The sequence below is a fragment of the Saccopteryx leptura genome, chromosome 1 (assembly GCF_036850995.1).
Source record: "Saccopteryx leptura isolate mSacLep1 chromosome 1, mSacLep1_pri_phased_curated, whole genome shotgun sequence".
Lineage (NCBI taxonomy): Eukaryota > Metazoa > Chordata > Mammalia > Chiroptera > Emballonuridae > Saccopteryx > Saccopteryx leptura.
The window spans coordinates 4,346,237-4,363,582 of record NC_089503.1 but is presented as its reverse complement, the minus strand read 5'-3'; the positions used below and the strand labels follow the sequence as shown (position 1 = coordinate 4,363,582).

At 57.8% G+C, this 17,346-nt stretch overlaps 2 protein-coding genes across 8 annotated transcripts in view; both read left to right on the top strand.

The window, feature by feature from the left end:
• The window catches only part of ANO1 (anoctamin 1), a 161,205-nt gene extending 156,953 nt beyond the window's left edge, over positions 1–4,252 (top strand). Inside the window, exons 27-28 of the mRNA XM_066383432.1 lie at positions 842–947; positions 2,675–4,252. Of these exons, the coding sequence (XP_066239529.1) occupies positions 842–947; positions 2,675–2,917 (349 nt within the window). The 3' untranslated portion in view covers positions 2,918–4,252. The remainder of the gene's footprint in view (positions 1–841; positions 948–2,674) is intronic.
• A 7,418-nt stretch (positions 4,253–11,670) lies between these two features.
• FADD (Fas associated via death domain) lies at positions 11,671–17,044 on the top strand. Of its 7 annotated transcripts, XM_066382724.1 has the most exons (4): positions 11,671–12,366; positions 15,397–16,044; positions 16,755–16,835; positions 16,914–17,044. In XM_066382724.1, exons 1-2 carry the CDS (start codon positions 12,081–12,083, stop codon positions 15,750–15,752), a joined length of 642 nt encoding a protein of 213 aa, XP_066238821.1. In that variant the 5' UTR covers positions 11,671–12,080; the 3' UTR covers positions 15,753–16,044; positions 16,755–16,835; positions 16,914–17,044. The 7 variants fall into 7 exon arrangements, with proteins under 7 accessions (XP_066238821.1, XP_066239273.1, XP_066238907.1 ...); XM_066383176.1 differs by lacking the exons at positions 16,755–16,835; positions 16,914–17,044 and adding an exon at positions 16,675–16,733 and having other exon boundaries at positions 15,397–16,005; XM_066382810.1 differs by lacking the exons at positions 16,755–16,835; positions 16,914–17,044 and adding an exon at positions 16,319–16,423.
• Positions 17,045–17,346: the final 302 nt, after the last annotated feature.

Sequence of the window (17,346 nt, the reverse complement as noted above, 5' to 3'; positions counted from 1 at the left end):
CCCAAATGCAGGGAGCAATTGGATGAGCCCGGGTGGAGACAGGACCTCAGGTTCTCGGTCCTGGGCATCTCTGGACTTCCGTGAGAGAGGAAGGGGATGGGGAGACCAGAAGCTTGGGAGGTGCCCGTCACTCCTGCTGTGGGCCTGTGGACAGACAGTGTTCCCAGAAGGGAGGACAGAGGCCGGCCTGAGGGGAGGGTGTGAAGGAGCCGGTCTCTCCGAGCAGGAAGTCGGCAGACAGCGTCTAGGCTCGGTCAGTCGGGAAGGAGGGGTCCGCTGGCAGAGACAGAGGGAGCAGCCAGCGGCCGCGGCTGCAAGAGAGGGGTGCCCTGCGGGCCGCGCCAACTGTACGTTTAACCTCCTGCACCGACTTTGAGAAAATGTTTTAAGTTTTTCTGGTCGTTTCCCTGCAAAAAGGGGAGAGGGTGGACAGGTGGTTTCCAGACCGGGTTTCACGTGACCCAGCCCGGAGTTCTGTGAACAGAGGGGGGTCGGGTTGAGGTTAAGGGGAGCCAGGCTTGGGGACCCTACCCCACTTCAGCCAGGGAGGCCTCGCTTGCTTCGTGTGACCTACTGGTGGTTTCAGGTGGGACTTCACTTTGGAGAAAGGGTCTCACCAGCTGGAGCCAGAGCCCACGTCTGCGGCCCCACAACTGGGCCCGCAGGGTCCTGCCCGCCCACGGAGGCTCCTGGACAGCCCGCTCTGACATGGAGAGAGACTCAGCGTCCCCTGGGCAGCTGGGCTGCCTGGCTGAGGCTCTCCCGGCCCTTGGGGGCTACGCGGCGCTGGGCACTGCCCCCAGGTCCCCCCTCAGACCCCAATTCCCGCCGGCACTTGCAGGTACAAAGATTACCGGGAGCCCCCGTGGTCGGACCACAAGTACGACATCTCCAAGGACTTCTGGGCCGTCCTGGCGGCACGGCTGGCCTTCGTCATCGTCTTCCAGGTACGGCGGGCCCATGTCCAGGGGTCTGAGCACCGGGGCCCTCAGGAAGCACTTCGTGCTCAGACAGGGTCAGGAAGGCCGAGCCGGCCGGTGTCGGACTTGGTGCCCGGAGCGTCCCTGGAGCGCCTGGCAGACCCCTGCCAGGACAGGTCCCCGAGACCCTCGTGCATGAGCGAGGGGGGCAGCCTCGCACCGGCAGAAGGACTTGGACCCACTGGGAAGGACAGCCTGGGTCAGTAGAGGTGGTCTTTATTGGAGGAGATGGGGAGGGAGGGAGGTGACCCCGCCTGGCCGCCCCTGGCCGTCTCTCTCAAGCTTTGTGGGGCAGGAAGTGTCCCTGGTGCTCGGGGCCAGTACAGACAGGAGGAAAGAGGGCCATGCTGACCGATGCCCGCCCTCCAGCTAGCAGCTGGGGGACTTGGCCTTGCCCAGCCCATCTCTGAGGAGGGCAGGAATGGGCCAGCTCTGAGGCCAGAGTGATTTCCAGTGGAGAGGACCCCACACGAGGGGTCAGGCTGGGGCCCCTGGCAGCTGATGTCACAGAGACGGGGAAGTCCCCTCAACCACGTGGGCCCTGCCGTGGTCTGATTTCCATGTGGACCCCTAACATTCAGAGTCCACAACAAGGCCACCAGGTTCAAGCCCACCCCCCTGTCTGCCCCTTACACACAGTGTGGCTGCAGGCAGGACGTCCACCCCCGAGGCCCCCCGGCCTCCACGGCCAGCCTTCCAGAACGCTCAGCGGTCAGAACACGTGTCTGGGCTGAGGTCTCCAGAGGCGGGGCCTGAGAGGAGGGCTCTGTGCATGTGGGGAGCTGAGGGAAGACCCCCGGAGAGGCAGGGGCTCCACAGGGAGGGGGGCCTGGCCTCTCCCGATCCAGGCCCTGAGCGAGAATCCCTCCACATGCGCAGGCCCGCCCTGACGCAAGAGCGGGCCTTCTGAATGCCCACGGTGGCCGGCCGCTGGCTGTGGGCTGCCCTGCTCAGGGAGGAGCAGGGACGGGAGGATGCAGTGCCCCAGAGAGGGGGCAGCTGGGAGCCTGCAGCCAACACCGGCCACCGCTGGAGTCTGGGAGCGCCACTGGGCCGGGGGCCTGGGAGGGCACCGCCAGCACCCAGGACAAGGCAGCTAACTCAGCCGGACATGCTGACGACGATGACCACTGGGGGGAAGTTTGAAAAGCCCAGGAGCTGGCGGCTCTTCCGTAAAAGCCAACTCACGGGCCTGCCATACCTCCCTAGCGAGGAGCAGGCAGGGGCGCACGTGTGGGGTGATCCTGGGGGGCCTTGTCAACGGCGGAAGTGCCCGCGGGTCGCCGGTGGGTTTGCGTTCCGTCTGTCTCTGTGCCGTTTTCGCTTTGATTTCTCTGAAGCCTTCGTACCTGTCACACTTGGTGACACGTGACCGGTCGGGTCATTTCTTGAGCCTCCCAGCCACAAAACTGAGAATCCCCGAGAGATGTTTCCTATTGGCGGAGCTCGGGTTCCTTCTAGAAGGCTGGCAAACATGGCTGGGGGGGGGGGGGCATTGGGGAGGGGAGGGATGTTGGCCAGTTTCCTGCCTCGGTTATACCTTCCGGGAAACCGAGGCCCAGGAGCTCCAAAGCGGTGCCCAGGGCCACTGGCAGGGGAGTGACAGGGGTCAGCGCTGCTGCGGAGGGGGGTCAACATGGGGGGGCATTTCCGGGGTCCTCCTTCCCACCCCCACGTGCTGACTCTCCCTCCAGAACCTGGTCATGTTCATGAGCGACTTCGTGGACTGGGTCATCCCGGACATCCCCAAGGACATCAGCCTGCAGATGCACAAGGAGAAGGTGCTCATGGTGGAGCTGTTCATGCGGGAGGAGCAGGGCAAGCAGCAGCTGCTGGACACCTGGATGGACAAAGGCCCCAGGAAGGACGAGCCGTGCAACCACCACAGCCCCAGAGCCAGCCCGAGCGGCCCCGGCTACCACGCGGGCGCCCTGTAGCGGCCCCGGGGCCCCGACCCACAGGCGCCTCTCCCGGCAGGCGGTGTCCCGCCCCCGCCCTGCCCGGGGACTCCTGCCTTGGCAGCAAACCTTGAAGACCCACCTTCTGGATAGGACATTTTTTTCTTTTTATTTTTTGGTCTCTTTTCTGGGTGGGTTTTTTCTTTTTCCCCTTTGTTTTTTGCACAAAACCATTATGCAGGGAATTTTTTATCTTTCGTATCCAAGGTTAATTGGCACGATTGCTGGGGATGGGGTGATAACGCGGCGAAGGCCGGCACTTGGCGGCGGTGGTCTCTCGGAAGGCTGGGGGTCTCCTTTGCAGGGGCGGGTGAGCAGAGGCCTCCGGACGTCCCCCCCCCCCTTTGATCCTCCCTGACAGACGTGAAAGGTACTTTGAGGCCCCGGGGCAGATGCCCGGGCCGCATTGAGGGAGGAACAGCTGGAACAAGGAACCATTTGAGAACCAGGTCCGTGAGACCCCACCTGGCCCCTCGGTCAGAAGAGCGCGCTCGCTTTCCGTCCGCTGTCCAGGTTCCGAATCCGGCACTCTGGTCGGAGAGAGAGGTGGCCTGGCCCCGTCCGCCAGAGGTAGGAGGACGTGGGGCGTCCAGGTGACTCCTGGAGAACCAGCAAGGAGAGCAGGTGTCCCTGCTGAGTATGTCACCGGTGACCGGCCCTGTCCGCAAGCCAGGCTGACGGGCCCAGGGCAGGGAGCGCCCTCTCAGAGGAGAATGTCTGGGAGACTTCTCTCGACAAGGGTCTCAGGAAGCCTGCAGGCTCCCCGCGGCTCCAGTCACAGCTCCCGGATATCTATGGAGTTTTTCTGTCTCTCTTCTTTTTTAAATCGATTCTACGATTGATCTGAGGGCGGTGGTGGTTTTTTGTTTGTTTGATTGTTTGTTTATTCCCTGTAGCTCCGAGGTGGAAGGAATTTCTTTCATTAGTTAACCCGATATCATTGAGAGGAATTTGACATACTGTTCCTACCAAAGATTTTTATCAATAAAGGCTTCTATTTTGGTAACACTTTCTCTATATTTTTACTTACAGGAACGTTAGACTGTTGGACAGTTATGAGTTTTAAAAGCTTGTTGTAAAAACAGGGCCCGTAGGTGGCGTGGGTGATCGGAACGTGCGGCAGTTAAGACTTCAAACCTGAAGTGCTGCGCTGAGATTCTCGTGAGCGCCCAGAGGGGCACAGGACGGTTTCAGCACGGGGCAGGACGGAGGCACGGCCGGCCCACCGGGTCTGTCCTGGACGTGTGGGCGCGACGCGGGCCTTCCCACCCACCGTGTCTGTCCCGGACGTGGGCGTGACGCCGACGTTCCCACCCACCGTGTCTGTCCCGGACGTGTGGGCGCGACGCGGGCCTTCCCACCCACCGTGTCTGTCCCGGACGTGTGGGCGTGACGCCGACGTTCCCACCCACCGTGTCTGTCCCGGACGTGTGGCGTGACGCCGACGTTCCCGCTCGCCAGCGGGCAGCCAGCTCCCATCCCCAGTCCGCAGGTGGCCTCGACTTCCGTTCCTCACTGAAATCATGTGGGCTGATGCTTCTGTCTTCTCTTGTGCAGGCAGTCGTCTGATGTTGGTTTTTGTATATGAATATTGTATTAAAAATCAGGTGATTACCAAAAATCCTTCTATGGATACCTCTCTTTTTTTTCTTTTTTAAGTCAACGTGCACGGATCCAGAGGGCCGTGGCGAGGCATCCTCCTGACTAGACTTAGGTGTGCGACGCTTTCCTCCCGGAACACTGTCCGGTGACGTTCGCCCCGGGAAGCTGCAGAGGCTGTCCCCAGTGTCCCCGATCCCCGTGGCTGAGCTGCACATTCAGGGGGGACCTACAGGCATCCGTTTCCCTTGGTGACAGACACAGGAAGTGTTGTAGCGGCTCCTGAGACTGCCGCTCTCCGTATGTGCGTGTGCATGCCTGTGTCTGTGCACACGTGTGTGCATGGGCTTGTGCGTGCGCAAACGTGTATGTGTTTATAGGTGCTTGTGTCTGTGTGTACACGTGTGTGCTGGGAAGGGAGTTGTCACACTTTCCCGGCAAATGCTGACCCCTGGTCCCACCAACCCCACAGAGGAATATTTGGGATTTCATTGAGCTAAACATTCCCCCCAACCTTTCAGGAACCAACCTAGAGTCACCAGGGTTTTTATTTGGGTAAGGGGGGGGGGGCACCTGTTTTTAAAGCACCGCCTAGGGTCGTCATCATTTCGTGAAAAAGGGACATTTGTAACACCAAACGTCAGCACAGCCACGTTAGACAGGGACGCTCGCTCGCCTCAGGAGCCGCGCTGGTGGCCTGGGGCTCACACACCTGCAGAGCCTTGCTGACCAGCCAGCCGCAGGCCGCGGGCGCCCCCTTGTGCTCACATGACTCCATCCCCAAGAAAACGTCAGCAGGCGGCAAGCCCCCGGCGTCCTGGTTACCCACGGCCAGGAAGTCCTTCTGAAGCTGTCCAACTGTATCCTTAGTCCTGAGCGAAGGGCAGCACCCAGGGTCCGTGTCGCAGGACCCCTCCCCCTCTCCTGGGTCTCCAGGAGCCTGAAGGCTCACAAGGGGACCCTCAGCCTCATCTGAGAGATACGGAGAAGGTTCAAAGCGCAGGGCAGGGGTCACAAGGCTTCTTAACACCGATTCCAAGATCTCGAGACTGGCACCCAGACCCTGTAGACCATTTCTTCACACTATGTCTCAGAGGAGAGCAGTGACCAAGGCAGGCGGGGCCCTTCCCTGGGGGATGGCTTCTTGCAGAAGGCACCAGACACTGACCCAGAAAATGAACCCAAAACCAGATCACTCTGCAGAAAGAAAGGGATGCTGGTGGAAATATAACAGGGTACCACCGACAGTGACTGAGTTGGCCAGGGAGACCCCTGGAGGGCTAAGCAATGAGGAGCCAGCATGGAAAACCCTGGAGGAAGGCAGGACAGTTCAGGCAGCAGGAACCGCACATGCAAAGGCCCTGAGGCAGCGGCGTGTTGGGCTAATTCTAGGAGTGGCGAGGGCAGTGTGGCTGGAGCAAACAGCAGGGGAAGCATCCAGACCAAGGCATGCAGGGCTGCCGGCCACGTGAGGACCGTGAGCTTGGCCCTGAGTGCCACAGCAGAAGCAGGGTGGGTTTAATCAGGGCAGCCACAGGGCCTGATTCACATTTTAGGTCATTGTGGTGGTCGGGTGGGAAGCCAGAGAGGAGAGAGTTGCCGAAGTTCAGGTGAGCAACAAGGGGGCTTGGACGGGCGGGGGGAGGGTAGAAGTGGCTGAGGAAGAGCGGCAGGTAACGTCAGAAAGCCCTGCAGTCCCGCCATAGAAGGGTTCCCCGGAGATCGGCTGGTCAGCCGGTGCCATTCCTTCACAGACGGGCACAGCAGGCCCAGAGAGGGTCAGGGCTCCACCAGTCACAGAGCAAGCTGGCTGCACAGCCATCCTTCAGACCCGGCTCTGTGGCTCCTAGCGCTGAACATTTTTGCTACTGGCCCCCTAGGAGGTGTGGTGGGCATGGGTTGGAGTCCCCCCGGACCACCACCCTGGCATCTGCTGCCCTCCCTAGAGAGTGGACGCTGGTACCAGCTGCACCTGGCCCAAGACAAACTCCGTCTGATGGGGTCAGTGTTCGCTGGTATGTGAGTGGGTTGAACATAGAAAAACCCGTTAGACCCACCAAAAGATCCAGAGTTGCATGTTGAAAATCATGCCACCTGACAGCACAGCCCCGTTTCTCACCCTGCTGCCTTCTCACGTGTGCCTGGGGCCTGGTGGCCGCGGCTTGTTTCAGATGGTGCCTGTCTTCTCCACCCAGCCCAATTCACCTCCCGCCCTCCCAAGGGCACCTAAGACGGTGGCTCCTGGACTCACTGGCCCTTCTAGACCAGCCGCGGGGTGGTCCCTTTTCCTGGGAGGCGGGACCAGCTGCGGAAGCCCCCGGAACAGAACCTGACCGAGGTGCATGCTGGGAAAGAGCTGTCCTCACTCCCAAGGCTGGGGGACTCAGGATGCCCACCTCAGGGCACCCACATCCCCACCTCCAGCTCACATTCATTTATCTACAGGTTCCTAGGAGCCATGTACATGCTCACAAAAATGGCCCCCAGCACAGGTGTTGTGAGTTGCCACGCTTGGGCAACACTCATTTGCCTGTGTTTTGTAGGAGCTACAGCAGAGTAGAAAATGCTGACACTGCCTGACCAGGCGGTGGTACGGTGGATAGAGCATCAGACTGGGATGCAGAGGACCCAGGTTCAAGACCCCCGAGGTCACCAGCTTGAGCACGGGCTCATCTGGTTTGAGCAAAGCTCACCAGCTTGGACCCAAGGTTGCTGGCTCGAGCAAGGGATTATTTGGTCTGCTGTAGTCCCCCGGTCAAGGCACATACAAGAGAGCAATCAATGAACAACTAAGGTGTTGCAACAAAAAACTAATGATTGATGCTTCTCATCTCTCTCCGTTCCTGTCTGTCTGTCCCTATCTATCCCTCTCTCTGACTCTCACTCTGTCTCTGTATTAAAAAAGAAAAAAGAAAATGCTGACACTTTCCAGAAAACAGACCCAGAAGGTGCACAGACTTGTTGCCAAGCACAGAGAAGGCACCAGGAAGTGCTGAATGAGTGAGTGAATGAATGAATGATGGGTGGGTGGATGGGTGGATAGATGGACAGATGGATGAATGGATGATGGATGGATGGATAGATGGATAGGTGGGTGATGGTTGGATGAATGGATGGATGGATAAGTGGATGGATGGATGGATAAGTGATGGATCGATGGATGATGGTTGGATGGATGGATGATAGATGGATGGATAAGTGGATGGTGTAAGGTGATGGGCAATGGGGGAAGGTCACATGAAGAACCAGACCCAGTGGTCGCAGCAGAGCGACGCCCCGGAGGGGCAGAGCATTGCCCCCTGGTGGGCAGAGCGTCGCCCCTGGTGGGCGTGCCGGGTGGATCCCGGTCGGGCGCATGTGGGAGTCTGTCTGACTGTCTCTCCCCGTTTCCAGCTTCAGAAAAAAAAAAAAGAAAAAAAAAGAACCAGACCCAGGAACTTGGCTAGAACTGCCCACACCCATGCGTGCCAAAGGAAACTTTCCTGGAATCCTTGGAAAAGAGCAACTGTCCGTCAGCCAGTGAAATTTCACCATGTCATATCAACTCGCCTCCACCCTAGAGGATCCTTTAAATATCCTCTACGAGGATCACCCCATGTGACTTCTCTGTTCTCTGCTCTGTCCCCGGGACCTGAGAATATCGTCCAGGAAGCACTGTACTAAATAAAGTTTTTATTATTCCACACTTCGTGGCTACGCCCTTCCTTCTTCCTCAGCGGGGAAAAATACCTTTCAGATAGATGGATAAGCGGATGGATGGATGGATGGATGGATGATGGATGAATGGATGGATGGATGGATGGATGGATAGATGATGGATGGATAAGTGGATGGATGGGTAAGTGGATGGATGGATGGATGAATGGATGGATGGATGGATGGATAGATGATGGATGGATAAGTGGATGGATGGGTAAGTGGATGGATGGATAGATCAGTGAATGGGTGCATGGATGGCAGGCAAACAGACTGACAACTGAGCTGTTCTGCCTTTGAGCAGAGTGGACCTAGGAATCACACAGGAGGGTAAGGTCTGATGCCTTCAGGCCCACAGAGATGCCCACAGCTGCAGCCCCCACTGCTCACTCCCACAGCCGTTGGCAGATGAGCCTGCGCCTGGAAGGCTGACTTGAACCAGCGCAGGCATCTCAGCCCGCTGTCCTCGGGTGGGCTGCTGTGAGCAGCCCCTGCCAGGATCCTTCTGAGCACACACCTGGCAAAGGCAACCCGCTGAGACTGCGGTCTGACTTCCTCAGCTCTGCTGCTGTCTGCTTCCTGTGTTCCGTTCTTCCTCTCCCCTTCTCTTTGCCCCCTACCCTGGCCCCCTGACCCCCCACATTTTTATGGAAGTATAACACACAGAAAACTGCACATATCTTAAGTGTACAGTCAACTTCCACACAAAAAAATAAAATAAGAGGCAGCCAGGACCCGGAGCAGAATGTCACGGCACTTCAGAAGCTCCCTTGGTGCTCCTCTCTGGTCACGCCCCCCATCGCCCACTGTAACCAGGAGCCTGACCTGCTTCCAGCGGAAATCAATGCGCGGCCCTGGCTTTGCTTGTTGGTGGCTGCTGCCCTCTGCTGGCTGCCTGGGATCTGCACTCGGGGAAGAAAAGACCCTGAAGAGAAGACCCAGTACGTGGGCCAGAGCTGGTTTTCTGTTGTAGTGGCAGATTATCACCAACTAGGTGACTTAAAACAACACACACACACACACACACACACACACACACACACACACACACACACACACACCACCTGACGGCTGTGGCACAGTGGATACAGAGTCGGACTGGGACACAGAGGACCCAGGTTTGTAAACCACAGGGTGGCCAGCTTGAGCATCGGATCACAGACATGACCCCAAGGTCACTGGCTTGAGCCCAAGGTCGCTGGCTTGAGCAAGGGGTCACTCGGTCTGCTGGAGCCCCCTGGTCAAGGCACATATGAGAAAGCAATCAATGAACAACTAAGGAGACTGAGGAGCCACAACAGAGAATTGATGTTCCTCACCTCTCTCTCTCTCTCTGTCTCTCTGTCCCTGTCTGTCCCTCTTTTATCTTACAGCTCCGGAGGAGTCTCACTGGGCTAACATCAAGGTGTGGGCAGGGCTTCATCAACCACAGTGGGGGAGTCCTTCTCCCGCTGCCATCGGGCCCCTGGGAATAATCCGGGATAATCCCCTACCTTGGAATACTTAATCTTCATCACACCTGCAAAGCCATTCCTGCCATGGAAACTAAACTATTCCCAGGTCTGGGAATTCGATCGTGGACTTTTAAGAGGCGGAGGTTGGCATTATTTTGGCCGCCACGTACCCTTGCCCCGCAGCACGGAGACTTTTTCTTTAGAAAAAAAAACTACCCCCAAGCAACACCCAGTGTCATTATTACTGAGAGACCAAAACAAACACTCAAAGGGGGAACAAAAGAAGGGAGGGAACACAGAGACAATTCAAAGAGAAAGAGAACAGAACAGCTCTGCGGATGGATCAGCTGCACAAACAGAAACCAGTTTGCGTCTGTGAAACCAGTAAAACATACCTTTTCCTTCTCCGGCTTTTTTAAAGGCACATGAGAGGTGAAAGAAAGATACAAACACTGTGCTTCATCCAAGTTTAGAACATTTGTACTTCCCAGGACACAATCCACAGAGTGAAATGGCAATTCATGAAACAGGAGGAAATTTTTGCACATCATACATCTCAATATAGAATTCGCATCCAGAATACGTCAACAGCCCCTTCAACTCAACAACAAAAAGACAAGCAACCCAAGTTTTAAAAGGGCAGAGAAGTTGGTTGGGCATTTCACTGCAGACAAGTGACATGAGTGGACACCCCGGGGCTCAGCCTCTTGTCCTGTCTTTTTTCTTTCTGCCTTCCCTCTCCGGGTGACCTCTAAACGCTATATGAGTCGAGGTGTTCCAGAGAAACAGGACTAATGGGATACATAGACCTGTACAGGGAGATTTGTTATAGGAAATGGCTCACGCGGTTGTGGGAGTCCAGAAGTGCCACCATCTGCCATCTGCAGTGCCCCCTGACCAGGGATTGAACACGTAACCTCTGTGCTTCGGATGATGCTCTAACAAACAGAGCTATCCAGGCCCTGGCCGGTTGGCTCAGTGGTAGAGCGTCGGCCTGGAGTGCAGGAGTCCTGGGTTCGATTCCCGGCCAGGGCACACAGGAGAAGCACCCATCTGCTTCTCCACCCCTCCCCCTCTCCTTCCTCTCTGTCTCTCTCTTTCCCTCCCGCAGCCAAGGCTCCATTGGAGCAAAGTTGGCCCGGGCACTGAGGATGGCTCCGTGGCCTCTGCCTCAGGCACTAGAATGGGTCTGGTTGCGACAGAGCAACGCCCCAGATGGGCAGAGCATCGCCCCCTGGTGGGCATGCCCGGTCTGGTGCATGCGGGAGTCTGTCTGACTGCCTCCCCGTTTCCAACTTCAGAAAAATACAAAAAAAAAAAAAAAAACCAGAGCTATCCAGCCAGGGCGTGGGGTGTGTGTGTGTGTGTGTGTGTAAGGAAACTCTCATGATTTCTTTCCTCCTCTCATACTCTGCAGGGATAGAAAAGCCGTCCTTCCCTGGCCAGTGAGGCCCCTCCTAATCTGCCTGCTGCAGAGTGCTGGTCCCCCTGCTTCTCCTGGAACCTCGGCCCTCCTCGGCGCCGCTGCTCCGCCCTTGCTGAGCTCTGCACCTCACACCTCTGCACCTGCACCCGCCCTGCACCTACTCCGCCCCCTGGGCCCAGGCCGTACTGACCCCGGGCACACTGCCCCTCTTTATCTGTGTTGTGTAAGCTGCTGTACTGATTGATGACTGAGCTCTGGCTGGCGGGGACTTCCCGAATGTTTTTCCGAATTTGTCCCCAGCACCTACTGCCTGGCACAAAGTAGGAGCTCAAGAGACACCAAAGAGCATGCATAGCATCAAAGATTACGAGTTTAACAATCAAATATCAAACTTGAACCCTTAAATAAACGTATGAGTAAATCTTTTCCGCCCACAGGTGTCCAGGGGGAACTAAAGGCCATGCATCATCACAGATGTTAATAAATAAATGCATTTATTGTCAGCATCCGTGCTGCCACGTTTCGCAAGAAACGCAGGATCGCCCTCCCGGGATGCAAGTCAAGGTCTCGGGACCTCCAAGGCCAGACTTTCCCATCCGGGCCGGGAGGGAGGGGGGTGCGGAGGAGAGAAGGTGCGGAGGGCGCAGGCGCATAGGCCGTCCCAGCCCCGCGCCTTTACCCTGTCTGTTGTGCTCCCTGGCGGCGGCGGCGCGCCTACCAGGCGGAAACGGCTGCCATCAAGCTCCGGGCGCATGCGCGAGTTCCCAAGTTCTCGCGAGGCGTCGGAGAAGGCAACCCAGTGGTGGACTTCCGGTAGCGGGGTCGCGTTTGAGGGGCTTGTGAAGAGGGATCCGGGACCCGGGACCCGCGCGGAGTCCCGGGGTGTGGTGGGGGGGTGCCGGCCCGTGAGCGGAAGGCGGACCGAGGCGGGGACTGCGCGCGGAGCCGGGCTCGGGCCCCCGCCGCCATGGACCCGTTCCTGGTGCTGCTGCACTCGGTGTCCACCGGGCTGTCGAGCGGCGAGCTGACGGATCTCAAGTTCCTGTGCCAGGACCGCGTGGGCAAGCGGAAGCTGGAGCGCGTGCAGAGCGGCCTGGACCTCTTCTCCGTGCTGCTGGAGCAGAGCGAGCTGGACGGCCAGCGCACCGAGCTGCTGCGCGAGCTGCTCGTCTCCCTGCGGCGCCGCGACCTGCTCCGGCTGCTGGACGACTTCGAGGCGGGCGCCGTGGCCCGGGCGCCGGCGGGGGAGCGAGGTGGGCGCGGGGCCGGGGCGGGACCGGGACCGGGGGAGGCGGAGCCACTATGCCCGGCAGCCGCCACTGGAGTCGGCCGGAAGCCTAGCTTTGGCCGGCTTTGAAGTTGTCGTGGGTTTTCTCCGAGCAGACCTGGCTGAGCGGCGGCGCGTGGGGCCACCAAACCCCGGGACAGGGAGCGCACCCCAGGCTGCAGAGCGTGGACACACCTGTGCCCCCCCAGCTCGGTGTTTTCAGGGAGCGCACCCCAGGCTGCAGAGCGTGGACACCCCTGTGCCACCCCCAGCTCGGTGTTTTCAGGGAGCGCACCCCAGGCTGCAGAGCGTGGACACCCCTGTGCCACCCCCAGCTCGGTGTTTTCAGGGAGCGCACCCCAGGCTGCAGAGCGTGGACACCCCTGTGCCCCCCCAGCTCGGTGTTTTCAGGGAGCGCACCCCAGGCTGCAGAGCGTGGACACCCCTGTGCCCCCCCAGCTCGGTGTTTTCAGGGAGCGCACCCCAGGCTGCAGAGCGTGGACACCCCTGTGCCCCCCCAGCTCGGTGTTTTCAGGGAGCGCACCCCAGGCTGCAGAGCGTGGACACCCCTGTGCCCCCCCCACCCCAGGCTGCAGAGCGTGGACACCCCTGTGCCCCCCCCCACCCCAGGCTGCAGAGCGTGGCCACACCTGTGCCCCCCCAGCTCGGTATATTCTGCACCACCCCCACTCTGTCTACAGAAATTAGGAAGGACACGGGAGGAAAAGGCATCGCGAACTTCCTCTGGGTGGGGCAGTGTCGTGGAGCTGTGCTGCCGCCGGCACTCGCCTGCGGCCCGGGAGCAAGCGCCCAGGCGCCGCGTTACTGTATTTAGTTTTCAGTGACCGCCTTCGTTAAATGCTGTTATCTGCCCCTATTCCTCTCACGGGTGAGGGGACTGGGGCTCAGAGCAGTAATAAGTGACTCGCATAGCCAGTTACTAACAGAGCTAGGGTTGAAGCCAGGCAGGGTGGCCTCGGGGCACTAAACTGCCCCTTGGATCCATTCTTTCCTTGGCAGCGGCTTTCTGCCTGGCTCGCAGGCGCCCCCCCTGCCGCAGGCGCGGATTGCAGAGGCTTCCAGGAGGGAAAAGGAGACCTGAGTTTTAAGCAGGGTTTCTTAGCTGCACGCCACACTCTCAGAACCTGGGCAGGAAGTGCTTTGGGGGCATTCCTCACAGGCTTCCGGTTGTGTCCTGGAATTGGTCATCAGGTCACTGAACCCAGAAGGGATATATACACATGACACTACAGGTGTCACTTCCTAAGGACTGGTGCTTTCTGATGGCAAGCTGAGGGCACAGCTTTGCCTAAAAAACAAATTAAGATACATATTTATTGATATTCATACATATACACGATGCTGGACAAAATGGGACACAGGAAAACTATTTCCGAGGAGATTCAGTGGGGGGAGAGTGCTGATCTGATGCATTTAAAAGGTAGCCCACGCAGCGCAGAGACCAGTCTAGGTTATGTGTCTGTATTTTATTTACGTGGTTACTATGTGTGGGAGGAAAGTACACTGGAAGGTTAAGTGCAGGAAGGGGAGTTGATCGGGGTGACTCTTAACTACTCTTGACAGGCAGTTTAGCATAATGATTGTGTGGGAGTGGGCTCTGGCTCCAGACCACCAGGGTTTGCATCTTGCTCTGCCATCGTCTAGCTGTGTCACTTCAGGAAAATCACTGGCCTTCTCTGTGCTCAGTTTCTTCATCTGTATGTGTGGTCATGGTAGCGCCAGTGACCACAGGGCTGTCAGGGCGGGGTGGCACCCAGGCCGATAGCGTCTCGGGGATTCGTAGCTGGAGATGAGGATTTGCAGAAGCCCCAGATGCAATCAGCATTCTTCCTTTCTCCTTGTTCCAGGACCCCCCCTTTTACAGTCTAGAGCACCCAGCTCACTGATCTCAGGAGTAACTTCAGAAGATGAGGACATGGCAGCCAGGGACCCGAAGGCTAATAGTCAGTCAGGGCGGCTTCCAAAGTGAGAACTGGGGTGGGTGTTAGTTTTCTAGCTGCTGTACAGACACCACAGACGTGGTGGCTGAATTAAAGCAGCAGAAGTTGGTTCTCTCACAGCTGGGAGCCAGTGTCAGAAATGGAAGTGTGACAGGCCGCACCAAAGAGGGCTTGGGGACAGTCTGTTCTGTGTCACCCAGCTTCTGGGGCTCCAGCCACCCTTGCTGTGGCCACTGTGCTTTAGTCTCTGCATCCGTGGTCACGTGGCCTACTCTCTATGTGTCATCGGGACACTTATCACTGAGTTTAGGGCCCACCTGCATAATCCAGGATGTTCTCATCTTGAGGTCCTTTACGTCAGTGGTCCCCAACCCCTAGGCCACGGACCGGTACCGGTCCGTGGGCCATTTGGTACCAGTCCGCAGAGAAAGAATAAATAACTTACATTATTTCCGTTTTATTTATATTTAAGTCTGAACGATGTTTTATTTTTAAAAAATGACCAGATTCCCTCTATTACATCCATCTAAGACTCTTGACGCTTGTCTCGGACACGTGATACATTTATCCATCCCACCCTAAAGGCCGGTCTGTGAAAATATTTTTGACATTAAACCGGTCCGTGGCCCAAAAAAAGGTTGGGGACCACTGGTTTACGTAATCACATCTGCAAAGACCCTCAGTAACAGACCATTCATGGGTCCAGGGATTGGACTTGGACATAGTCTTTTAGGGGCCACGATTCAGAATGGGGTAGGGAGCAGCCCCGTTTCCTTCCCAGCGTCTTACGTCCTGAGCAGATAGCTGCATTACGCTCCCCCGCAGCCCACGCCAGCCATGAAGTGTTCAGCAGGCCACGCCTCTTGGATAGTGTTTTGGGTGGGATGGGGCTTTCTGACCTCGCGGCCCCTCTGCTGCTGGGTGACTTCAGCCTTTGCAGGAGGACCCCTTGTGTACCCAGCACTAGGGGCAGCGCAGTGAAGCCTGTTGGAGTTATCTGCCTCCTAAGGAACATCCCAAACCTCTGGTGGCTCATTTTGTTCTCTCTCCCCTAGACCTTTGCGCGGCCTTTGACATCATATGCGAGCACGTGGGGAAGGACTGGAGGAGACTGGCTCGTCAGCTTAAAGTGTCCGACACCAAGATCGACGCCATCGAGGTGAAGTATCCGCGGAACCTGACGGAGCAGGTGAGGGAGTCGCTGAGAGTCTGGAAGAACACCGCGCGGGAGGACGCGGAGGTGTCCCAGCTAGTGGACGCGCTCAGGGCCTGCCGGTTGAACCTGGTGGCGGACCTCGTGATGGAGGAGCAGCAGGCCCAGGGCCTCCAGAACGAGAATGAGAGTGGCCACAGTGACGTGTCCCTTGTGTCGTGGGACTCGGATACCCCCGCCCCAAGAGCCTCTTCCTGACCCCACTGCCCTTCTCCAGGGACCAGGAGCCTCTGCAGGCTGAGCTCTGGCTCCCTCCACCGACGCTGGCCAGGCGTCTTCTGTATGCTAGCGCTGTGAAGCCCCAGCAGTGAGCGGGACGAGGGGCCCCAGTGTGCGCACAGTCACAGGTGCTAAGCGTGCACCCAGCCTTTGAGCCTCCACACCCCCAGCAGAGATTTCCTCATGCCAGGCCCTGTATCGGGGGCTGAGCCCCAGCAGCCCAAAGACAGAAGTGGCCTTCCCTGATCACCATGGCAGCACAAAGGACAGAGTGGCCTTCCCTGATCACCACAGCAACACAAAGGACAGAGTGACCTTCCCTGATCACCACAGCAACACAAAGGACAGAGTGGCCTTCCCTGATCACCACAGCAGCACAAAGGACAGGGGTGGCCTTCCCTGATAACCACAGCAGCACAAAGGACAGAGTGGCCTTCCCCTGATCACCACAGCAGCACAAAGGACAGAGTGGCCTTCCCCTGATCTCCACAGCAACACAAAGGATGGGTGGCCTTCCCTGATCACCACAGCAGCACAAAGGACAGAGTGGCCTTCCCCTGATCACCACAGCAACACAAAGGACAGAGTGACCTTCCCCTGATCACCACAGCAGCACAAAGGACAGGGGTGGCCTTCCCTGATAACCACAGCAGCACAAAGGACAGAGTGGCCTTCCCTGATCACCACAGCAACACAAAGGATGGGTGACCTTCCCTGATCACCACAGCAGCACAAAGGACAGAGTGGCCTTCCCCTGATCACCACAGCAGCACAAAGGACAGAGTGGCCTTCCCCTGATCTCCACAGCAACACAAAGGATGGGTGGCCTTCCCTGATCACCACAGCAGCACAAAGGACAGGGGTGGCCTTCCCCTGATCACCACAGCAGCACAAAGGACAGAGTGGCCTTCACTGATCACCACAGCAGCACAAAGGACAGGGGTGACGTTCCCCTGATCACCACAGCAACACAAAGGACAGAGTGACCTTCCCCTGATCACTACAGCAGCACAAAGGACAGAGTGGCCTTCCCCTGATCACCACAGCAGCACAAAGGACAGAGTGGCCTTCCCTGATAACCACGGCAACACAAAGGACAGAGTGGCCTTCCCCTGATCACCATGGCAGCACAAAGGACAGGGGTGGCCTTCCCTGATCACCACAGCAACACAAAGGACAGGGGTGACCTTCCCCTGATCACCACAGCAGCACAAAGGACAGAGTGGCCTTCACTGATCACCACAGCAGCACAAAGGACAGAGTGGCCTTCCCTGATCACCACAGCAACACAAAGGACAGAGTGGCCTTCCCTGATCACCACAGCAGCACAAAGGACAGAGTGGCCTTCCCTGATCACCACAGCAGCACAAAGGACAGAGTGGCCTTCCCTGATCACCACAGCAGCACAAAGGACAGAGTGGCCTTCACTGATCACCACAGCAACACAAAGGACAGGGGTGACGTTCCCCTGATCACCACAGCAGCACAAAGGACAGAGTGGCCTTCCCCTGATCACCACAGCAACACAAAGGACAGGGGTGACGTTCCCCTGATCACCACAGCAGCACAAAGG